At 39.0% G+C, this 11484-nt stretch overlaps 1 protein-coding gene across 2 annotated transcripts; it reads left to right on the top strand.

Moving 5' to 3' along the window:
- Positions 1-359: 359 nt before the first annotated feature.
- On the top strand, positions 360-11141 carry LOC111399773. 2 transcript variants are annotated; one of them, XM_023027250.1, is made up of 7 exons: positions 360-447; positions 8374-8452; positions 8572-8711; positions 10193-10258; positions 10485-10572; positions 10754-10864; positions 10990-11141. In XM_023027250.1, exons 3-6 carry the CDS (start codon positions 8623-8625, stop codon positions 10835-10837), a joined length of 327 nt encoding a protein of 108 aa, XP_022883018.1. In that variant the 5' UTR covers positions 360-447; positions 8374-8452; positions 8572-8622; the 3' UTR covers positions 10838-10864; positions 10990-11141. The 2 variants fall into 2 exon arrangements, with proteins under 2 accessions (XP_022883018.1, XP_022883019.1); XM_023027251.1 differs by having other exon boundaries at positions 8573-8711; positions 10754-11024.
- Positions 11142-11484: the final 343 nt, after the last annotated feature.

Below are 11484 nucleotides of genomic sequence, written 5' to 3'. Positions count from 1 at the left end.
ATAATCAAAATAATATGTTGTTAATCGATAAGTATTTGACTGCTGGTCTTGAGGATGATTTGGAATACATCGAGGATTTTGAGTTTTATGTAGAATTTGATTGTTATATGAGTTAGAGGACAGTGAAGTTCAAAGTTTTTAGGTCGGATGAAAATATGAAAAATGGGTCAAAGTGACTAATTTGGGTGATATGTACTTGTTCCTAGGTGATAATTGTACATTTTCAGTTTCTACTTTGGATATGTTTGGGGATAATGGGTGTAAAGGTAATTATATATTCTTTACAGGTCAGTTCTTTTGGGGAAGATGATTAGGTGTGGAACAATTGCGGTATCAGAGTGTTTTGATTTGGAGAGTGGGAGTATTGAGCTAATAGATAGTCAAGATGGTTATTCCCACATGTTTTTTACACCACCTACTTGGGTTTGTTCTAATGTGTCTATAGAAGTAAGTGGTGGTTTTAGTTTTCCAATTTATAGCTAATTTTTTGAAATTTATATCTTTCCGCTGAACTTTGTTTGTTGTGTGAGATTTAAGTGGCAGTTTTAATTTTCATGTTACCTGCTCATTTCTTTGAATTTATAACTTTTAGTCCAACTATTTTCATTATTTCATACATTTGTTGGAGAATTGTATATTCAAGATATTGTTTATGTTGGATAGTATTTGCAGAGGAAAACGGCTGCAAGCCAACCTAATTATTTAATCAAATTCATCAACTGAAAAATAACAATGTAAGACAGGTTTAAATACTGGGTGGGGGTGGGGGGGGAAGGGAGAAGCAGAAGAACAGAGGCGGGGATGAGAGGAAAACGGCTGCAAGCCAACCTAATTATTTAATCAAATTCATCAACTGAAAAATAACAATGTAAGACAGGTTTAAATACTAGAAAATACTGCAAACCTAGGGCCAAGCCCAATACACAAGTCCATAAAATTAAAAACAACCTAAATCCAACTAAAATAATTAAAACTGCTAAAATAATTAAAATGGACTGGGATGTCCTCATCAATTCTCCCGGGGTGGGAGAGAAAACTCGACCCTGTCGAGTGGCTATATCACCATAGGCATCCGTCAATCTCCCAACCATAGGCTGAGTGGCTGGGCAAGCTTCTTCCGGCGTCTGTAGAAATGCGTCAGTGGCGGTCTGAACCTGGTGTCCTCACCAACTCCTCTTGGGTGGATGGGAGGCGATCTGGGCCAATGAAGATCCTGCTGACTTTGATAAAACTCTAACAAATCTGGGTCTAATTGCTGTAGTGTCTCCCTAGAGATCCATGCACAGTCACAATCTGGTCGACCAACCCAACGAACAAGGAAGCGCTGAACCTCTCCATCATTAGTGAACACAATTTCTTCATCTAAAATAGCATCAGTTTTTTCTTTGTGTGCTGTGAGAGGTGGTAGTGGGTTAGAAGGGGTCAAAAAATCAGGGTCAAGGTCCACAATAGGAGATGACAGATCATCTGAGGGAATGAAATGACCTTTATAAGCTACAAGGTCCTCAACATTGAAAGTAGAGTGGTAACCAAGGTGTGGTGGAATGTCAACAATATATGCATTTGGACCAATCTACTTTAAAATTTTAAAAGGACCAGCACTACGAGCTTACAATTTAGAGGCGGGTCCATGTAGACGCCGCTCTGGCCTAATGCGAACCATAACGTAATCCCCAATGTTAAACTCAATATGTCGTTTGTGTAAATCGGCTTGGAGTTTATATTTTGCATTACTATATATCTCAGTATGCAAGTCACGAAGATGTTGTGCAAATGCTTCGGCTGATACTGACACTCTAGCCTGTGGGGACATAGGGATGAGATCTAACGGTTTCCTAGGTTTGTACCCATGAACGGCTTCAAATGGACTCATACCTAGTGAACGATTTATAGAGCTATTGTACGCAATTTGAGCTACAGGAAGGATCAAATCTCAATTTCGAAGGTTTTCTCGGACCAGACAACGTAATAAGTTACCAAGACTTCGATTAACTACTTCAGTTTGACCGTCAGTCTGAGGGTGGTAGGCCGTAGAAAATTTCAATTTGGTACCCATCTTGTGCTACAAAGTTCTCCAAAAATGGCTAGTGAAACGAACGTCCCTATTAGACACGATGGTCTTGGGAAGTCCATACAATTTGACAATTTCATTAAAGAATAATAGGGCAACCTTGGACGCATTCGACGTCTTGCTACAGGGGATAAAATGAGCCATCTTTGAGAAGCGATCGATAACCACAAAAATGGAGTTATGCTTCTTAGGGGTGCGTGGAAGTCCTAACACAAAATCCATACTAACATCGTGCTAAGGACAATTAGGGACAGGGAGAGGGGTGTATAGACATGTGTTCTGCTTCTTCTGCTTACTCAATTGACAAGTGTTACAAGTACTAACAAGCTTAGCCACATCTTTCTTCAAGCTCAGCCAATAGAATTGACGTTCAACTTCCTCTATGGTCTTATCACGTCCAAAATGACCGGCTAACCATCCCGTATGAATTTCCCACACGATGAAATCTCGCACTGAAGTTCGAGGGATGCATAATTTATTGGCTCTAAAGAGATAACCTTCCTCAAGTCGAAAGCCATCTGTGGCGCTTGATTGTCCTCTTTGTAAATCGAGGAAGATATCTTTAAAATCGGGACACGCCTCGTAATCCTCCTTAAGTCTTTCAAAACCGATGACCTTGACACTCATGATTGACAAAAGGGAGACACGACGACTTAACGCATCAGTTGTTTGGTTTTCTACGCCCTTCTTGTGTTTTAAAACAAATGAATACGCCTGTAAATATTCGACCCAACGACCATGCCTAGAACTTAATCTTTTTTGGAGTTGAGGTAACGGAGGGTCTCGTGATCGGAATAAAGGACAAATTCCTGGGGTAACAAATAGTGGCGCCAATAGCGCAAAGCCTGGACCACTGCATACAGTTCCTTATCATAAGTTGAGTACCGCTGTTTGGCCTCATTTAACTTTTCACTGAAATAGGCAACAGGGTGACGATCTTGACTTAAGACTCCGCCTATACCTACCCTGGAGACGTCACATTCAACTTCAAAGACTTTGAAAAAATCGGGAAGACGCATGACAGGGGCCTCCGTCATTCGCTTCTTGACTAACTGAAAGGCCTTAGCCGCCTCTCGTGTCCAATGAAACTCCCCTTTCTTCATGCACTCCGTAATAGGCGCCATAATAGTGCTAAACCCTTACGACGGTAGAATGTAGCTAAGCCGTGAAAGCTTCTGACGTCATGGATAACTTTAGGCTCAGGCCAGTCAATAATCGCCTGAACCTTAGTAGGGTCAGCGGATACCCCTGTCGAAGAGACAATGAATCCCAGAAAAACAACTGTGTCGGTGAAGAAAGAGCACTTTTTGACATTCGCATATAGATTAGTTGCACGAAGGGTAGAGCAAACTTGCGTGAGGTGGTCAAGGTGTTGCTCCTTAGTCTTACTATAGATGAGGATATCATCAAAGTAGACAACAAGAAACTTGCCCATAAAAGGTTGGAGAGTTTGTGTCATTACTCGCATAAAGGTACTTGGCGCATTGCTCAGCCCAAAAGGCATGACTAGCCATTCATAAAGACCATCTTTCGTCTTAAACGCGATCTTCCACTCATCACCTGGGCGAATTCGAATTTGATGGTATCCACTCTTCAGATCAATCTTCGAAAAGATTGTGGCACCAACCATTATATCTAACATATCGTCAAGTCTAGGAATTGGAAAACGATATTTCACCGTGATCCTATTGATCGCGCGACTATCCACACACATTCGCCAAGAGCTATCCTTTTTGGGCGTCAATAGGTCGGGGACCGCACACGGGCTTAAACTCTCATGAATGAATCCCTTGTGAAGGAGATCATCCACTTGCCTTTGAAGTTCAGCGTGCTCGGTAGGATTCATTCTATAATGAGGCAAATTTGGGAGGGATGCCCTGGAACGAAGTCTATGGCATGTTGAATATCCCTCAGTGGAGGTAGATGATCAGGGAGATCCTCTGGAAAGACGTTTCGAAACTCTTGGAGGACCGATAGGACCTCAACAGGGCTCTCTATTGCGGAGTGTGATGGGACCTCCATGACCACCAAATCGAAGACAACTGAGTCACCAACAAGTGTACGCTCAAACTCTGTAGGACTAATGATATGCAATCCTTTTCGTTCCACACTTTTCTTCATTTCCAGTGGGCCAACAGGCTTTGGAGGCAGTGGATTAAGGTGAATTTTTTTTCCATTAAACACAAAGGAGCAGGAATTGGATCGACCGTAGATGGTGACATCTAGGTCAAATAACCAAGGTCGTCCCAAGATGATGTGCCCGACGTCCATTGAAATGACGTTACACCATATATGGTCCTTATACTCGAGAAACTGGATAGGGACTAAACAACGCTCCTTGACAGCTATGGAGGAGGTATCAACCCAAGAGACGCTGTATGGCTGAGGGTGAGGAACAGACTTCAACCCTAGACGGGATACAGTAGCCATCGAAACCGCATTAATGCAGCTGCCACTATCCACTATAACTTTACAGCCCTTATTATTAATCTTGATGTAAGTGTGGAAGATGGCATGACGGCGCCAATCATCGGCATCCCTCGGCTGGGTAAGAGTAGAATGGACGACACCGACTCTGGGTGTATGTGGGATAAGGGGACTAGCCTGGATACAACCCAACAAGGTATCTTCACTATCTTCCAAGTCATCAAACTCTTCTAATTTAGGCTCATACACCAGATCCTCTAGTGGCTCATCAACTATACCTTCACGCTCTTCCAAAACTAGGGCTCGGCTAGGACATTTAGAAGCAATGTGACCAAAACCCTTACAGTTGAAGCATTGCAAACGAGAGGACGTTCTTGAAACCTCAGAACCTCTACCTTTACTATCCGATGTAGGGGTAGGATTAGAAGGAGGAGGTCCTAGAATAGACTTAGGGGATGGAGCGGATGCAGAAGAGGTTGCAGTGCGGGAGTCACTACGACTTCTGTACGGTGTTCTAGTCACTAACTCGTAATCCCGAACGAAAGAGTAGGCGTGGTCAAGAGTGGTGACACCTCTAAGAACAAGCTCACGTCTAAGATCATCCCGTAGGCCTTGCCTAAACCTACTCAAAGTCATGACTTCGTCCTCAACGACCTGACGTCTCATTCGAAACTCGTCAAACTGAGCAACATATTCGGTCACAGGTCGACTGCCTTGTGTCATTGCGTTCCATTGATCCAGCAAGTTGCCCCTGTAAGATTGAGGTAAATATTTTTCTTCAAGGCGATGCTTCATTTCATTCCAATTCCCAACAGGGGGAGCATGACGCCTTTTTAGGAGGTCCTCAACGCTTTCCCAAAACAGTTGAGCGGTGCCAGTTAATTTCAAACTGGCAAATTGTACCCTTCGATCTTCAGGGACCCCATATCAGGCAAAGAAGCGATCCATATCCCTAACCCATTGATTGAATACACTAGGATCTACACAACCATCAAATGTAGGGGCATCCAACTTAATATTTCGAGGCGCTCCTCATGGCGAGGAGGGGACAGTGTACCATGACGGTGATATTCCCGCTCGTGCCCACGAGCTTGATTTCCTTCCCTACGATCATGTCTAGCATGGTGTCGACCACCTTGTGGACGACGATGAGGTCTATTAATGGAAGCGTCAGAAATTTCAGCCTCAATTGAGTATTGGGTTGGCTCAAGAGTGTTTACCCTAGCGGTTAGGGCTCTATTCTCCTCACGCGTAGCGACTAACTCAGTTTGGACAGCCGTTAATTGGTTTTGTAATTGTGCCAACTGTCGGGTGATTGCTTCAATGTGGGAAGGGTCCATGGCAACGGTTCTAGAGCTAGAGGCAGTAACGCGACCACTACGCAATTGCATACACGGTAACACAAGCTAAGTGAAGTGTCTACTGAGATCAACAACCAACAAGTGCTAGTAGAGAAAATAGTGACTGAAATTTATTTATTGTTATTATTATTATTTTATTTTATTGTAGGGATTACGGACGACCCAATCGCAAGCTAATACTACTAATGTCAATAAAATAAAATAAAACAGAGGTACAAATGCTAGGTCTAGTCACGTGAGGTAAAGGTAAAGGAGTGAACAATGGGGTCGGCTCGTGAATTTCAATCCAATAGATTTAAGGCTAAATTATCAAAATATTAGCAACACAAAGAATTATTGATACAATTCTAAAATACAGTAACAGTGTCACTAAAATGAATAGGATCAGAGATTCCCTGAGTTCAGTTGGCCCGAGTCGTCCTAGCGTCGAATGCCTCCACTTTCTGAACTGTTAACCGCTGAGATGCCAAGATAGAAAATTCCGTATTCGTCGAGGAAATAATGTACCTATAAAAAGAATGTCAGGAAATACCCAAAAATTCTCGATACTCTTTTTTTTTTTTTTTACTCTTTTCTTTTTTTTTTGACGTTTTTTTTTTTTTTTTTTTTTTTTTTTTAAAAAAAAAAAAAATCAAAAAAAAAAAATAAAAAATGAGCCCATTTCACAAACTTGGGCCTAAATCACAGTAAAAAAAAAAAAAAAAACCCAGCCCGATTGAAATTAAGCCCAACCCAATTAATATCCAATAACCAACCCGACTAACTAATAACCCAATCAAACCCAAACCCATAACTCAAACCAACCCATTGAAAACTGTAGAAAAAGCAGCCTCTGGGACTGGCCGACAAGGAGCGTTTCAACGATGTGGGGCATCGCGCCGGTTTACTAGGGGAAAGACTGGTCACTGAGGCACCGTCGACTGGATTGAGGGGCTGCAATTTGGGTTTATCATTGGTGGTGAGACTGCCGGTCCTCTCGGTGACTACTGCAGTTTGGGGCGTCGCAATTGGGGAGTTGAGTGCTGGATTACGGGTACCAACGGAATGGATTATTGATATTAGTCAATGGGTTACCAGAGATGAAGATTACGGTAGGTTGGTTGGGCTGATTTTGGTTTCGATTTGTTTGGGTGTCGTGTGTGAAATTTTAGGGAAGTGGGTTGGAGGAAATTAACGGCCTGTACTGTTGCAGAGTAGGAGGTGATTTGGGTTTGGACAATTGTAATTGCGGGTTTATTGCGTGGATGAAGCTCGACTGGTTGTGTTATGGTTTCTTCCCACATTCATGGCAGTATTTTGTTTATTTTCTTTGGAGGCTATATTTCAGTGGACAGGAACATATGCAGGGATGGTTGTTGCAGTGAAAATTCCCAAGTTTCACTTTGATACCAATTTGATGTAGGGTGAATAATAATAAGAAAAGAGATGGGAGGGGGGAGAAGGGAGAAGCAGAAGAACAGAGGCGGGGAAGAGAGGAAAACGGCTGCAAGCCAACCTTATTATTTAATCAAATTCATCAACTGAAAAATAACAATGTAAGATAGGTTTAAATACTAGAAAATACTGCAAACCTAGGGCCAAGCCCAATACACAAGTCCATAAAATTAAAAACAACCTAAATCCAACTAAAATAATTAAATCTGCTAAAATAATTAATATGGACTGGGATGTCCTCATCACAATTGTCTTAAGAAAAATGATTGAGAAAAAATTGATCTTCTTCAGCCTAATGTAAAAAATATTTAATGCAAATTGATTTGCAACGTCACCTTCTTGATCTAAATTTATTCTATTCCTTTCTTGTCTTATGCATAATTGCTGCTTCCCGCTAATGAAAGTGCATTTGAATGTATTTCCAATATGGAGCAAGCAAATGATTCCGCCAAACTCTATCATTTGTATGTAGGATGAGCTTGAACGATTTGATATAAATTTTTGTCAAGTCTTGTGAGCCAAGCAAGACTATCAGTTGGGAAGACGTAAGGTTATTGATATTTACAACTATGTGTATATATATTTGATAGCTTAAGTAGCTATCTACTTCTGATCTTTAGTTTTAAGGTTTTTCTTGTACTAATTTTCTGTAATAGAGATTGAAGTATCAATTCTATTTATGAGAGGTTGATAATGCTTTTGTCTAGGATTAGATGGACTCGCATCCTTCTATGGCTTCCGGGGATAATGTTACCTTTCTTAAAATAGACTTCTTCTTTGGAAAATTGTCATTGCTTAAAGCACACGATGTGAAACGTTAAAATTCTTGACCATAATATTGAGGATGAGAATTAGAAGTTGCACTAAATGCTTAGTATTTGAATTCACCTAATAGTTATGTCAATTAATAAATTTACTAGAAAAATCTAACGGGGTCATAATTTAGAGTGCTTTATTGTCGCATAGTTTAGTTTACCACAGATTCTTGCGTTTAGTACCTATTGTGTCGTTAATGTATAAATATTATGATGCTTCAAATGCATAGTATTGACACCTTCAAGAGGCATCTTCCTTTCTCAGGAGAAGAGGGAATACACGAACACATAAAAAAACAGTAAGGAGATTTGAGGAGAAAACTTATATCGCTGGAATAAGTCGGGTATTTCTCTCAAAAGAGCTTCTTTTGCTTTATAGTGTGCGCAATTTGAATTATACATTTCTTGTGATAGTTTGTCTATTACTAAAACTAAACTCGGTGGTGTTTTGAATTAATGTTAGGTCCAATCACCAGGAACGTTTATAGATTAGTTGAGAAAGATATCTTTGGAGATGCTAAAATTTGAGAGAGAATGCAGATCCCTACAACCAATTCTTATCAGTTCAATGCTGCTAAAACAGCCAAAATCCTTAATATTCAGGTAATGGAGATCCTTTCATTTTTAGGTACCGATAACAAATGTGGTTCTCTTGTGCTTTCGAACAACTAAATAGTATTCTGGTTATTCTTGATGAAGCTGCTATAGCTGCAGTTATAAATGCTGACGATTGGAAAACTTAACTACGAGGCAATTTCAGACACAGGATAGCAAATAGGATGTATACATTACCTTAATTGTTATAAATTTAACCGTTATTACAAAACATTGCTGCTCGCAAATTATTGTCAGTTCATGTTGACTTGCACAAAATTTTTGAAAGCTATATGACATGATGCACGCCCATGATGCCTTTGAGATGAATTCACTAATAAATATTTAAGCTCTTGAGAGAGAGGATTTTTATTATATGGTGATATTTTACAATGACATGCACATCCATGACGCTCTTAGATAAATCACAAATCTTAGATGATAATTACAAAATTTATATGCGTATATCACATTTGGTATGCTCAAAGAATAAAAGAATATTGATTTGTGTACAATTGTACTTTAAGAGTACTTGTTACTTTACTTCGAAGGTGATTCAGAATATTGCCTTATATATTGGCGTGTATTTAGACGATCCTTTGAAGTTTGAAGATTAATATCTAAGTTAGATATATCATTGTACTAAATAAAAGAGGGAATCAGGCTTTCAACGTTCATTCTTATGGTTCCCCTTTTCACACCTGACTGTTTGCGACCATTCACAAACTGGTTACAAATTGGCGTACATTAAATGTTCCCATACGGAAATCTTCTGTCACATGCCTCTCTGATGCTACAAGATGGAAAGTAGCCCTAACCTTTCCTTTTCTCTTTCCCTTTGTCGGATCTACAAAGAGACTCATGGCCTCGTCAAGATCTTCTTGGAGAAGAAACAATGGAATCATTGCATCGTTCTTTGATTCGCAATCGGCTTCCCAGAACAGTTGGAGTTACGACTCTCTCAAGAATTTCCATCTAATTTTTCCTACTGTTTAGACTCATCTCAAGAAAATTTGTTTTATCAATTCGTGAACATATTCTTCATGATTCTTGGGAAAGAATTGATAGTTTCATGTCAAGAATGGAATTTTTTTGCCCCCTTTTTACCCATTTTCAGCTTAAAGTGTAGGAATATTATGGTCTCTCCCTTATCGCTTCTAAACAAATTGCATCGACAAGAATTCTTATATTTTTTGTAGACAGTGTATGGCAGTGCTTTTTGTTATGACATCAAGCACATGCTAGAGCCTTTTAGCTTAGATGAGCTCTCTTGTGCCGATTATATCTATTTCCACCGAGTCAACATGAAGAACGATTCTGGTCTCGAAGGTCTCATGAAGATGGCAGATCTTGTAATCTTCCAACTTGTTGATCGATCTTTTCCTATATCAGTTTTGTTTGATTATTCAGTTGTGCTTTATTTATTTTTTTCTATTCTACTTGTTCTATTAAATTTCTACTATGAAGGGATTAATATCGTGCAATTGCAGGTTGGAAAGAGATTGTCCAAGGATGAGAAGTTTCAACAACTTGCCATGCAGCGCTAGCTTGAAGCTGTAAGTCCTCTGAACCATTTAAGTGATTCTTAGATTTGGAATTTGCTTTTATCCAAATTTTAGATTCCATTCATTCTAAAGTGTAAAGTATTTTTATAGTGGATATACTTATAAAAATGCTTTTGTCATTGGTTTTACCCACTCTTAGTGATAGAAGACAAATCTAAACCATTGATATATTTGCTTCAAAATGGTTTGTGATATTAATTATCATTGTTTACTGTAGATTGATCCACACCGTAGGTATTGGCACAATTTACATCTCTATTGCAATATCTGGTTCAAAGGACAAAGGCTATAGCATTTCTTTTCCTGTGAGTACCCAATTAACCATTTTAGATTGGTACCTTATTTGGTTGATGTTTGGGGAACAATTATGAGAGTAGAAACTTATAACTATTAAGTGCATTCAAAACTTTCTCCTTTTGTGATATTTTAATGGACAAAATATTTCTCACTGACTTGTTCTTGCAACATTTGTTCTTTAATGTAAAGGGTTGGATGTTGGAGATGGAAAAGTATCAAATCTTGAGAAGTGCTCACAGGACAATTTGCAATGGCAATGCATCAAATATCTAGGACCAGCAAGTTTCAAGTCATTGAAGAGTATCAACAATCTCAAGAGTAGACATTGCACTTGAATTTATTTTTTCAAATAATGTAAAGTACTGAACTAATTATAGCATATTAGCTAGCATTCTCACGAACACATATTATCATTCCTCCAATAGAAAGAGTGAGAATCATATAAAATCGTGGTTGAAAATGGGAAGCTTCCATTGTGGACATGATTGGAGGTTCAAAATGTTTATCCGTTCATCCAATCGAACTCGTATAACAAAGAGGTATTTTTGTTTTTATAAATTTAAGATTTTCCCTTTTTTTTTTATTCCAACAAGAACGAAGTTGAATTACAATAATCAGTAGTCATTGATGGTATTGAAGCTTTTTAAAGTACATAAAAGAATGTTATATTATGCATCAAATGTGTAAACAGTCACACAGATACAAAAAAGGAGGTATAAATCTATTTTCTTGGAACACAAACATTACCATTGAAATAACAAAGCCTGTGCATTGCATGAGCAATAGACTAGTGATGATTAAAAGATAGAAATGATTTTGAATTAAATTTATTTGATCTAACATTTTTGTAATCTTGATTGAATGCTGTTGTCAAGAATTGGCATGAGAAGCGAGAAATGTACGAAGTTAACAATTAAAAA

This window comes from Olea europaea, chromosome 9 (genome assembly GCF_002742605.1).
Source record: "Olea europaea var. sylvestris chromosome 9, O_europaea_v1, whole genome shotgun sequence".
NCBI classification, from domain to species: Eukaryota; Viridiplantae; Streptophyta; class Magnoliopsida; order Lamiales; family Oleaceae; genus Olea; species Olea europaea.
The sequence above is the reverse complement of the archived record's forward strand: the minus strand, read 5'-3'. Positions and strand labels throughout refer to the sequence as shown.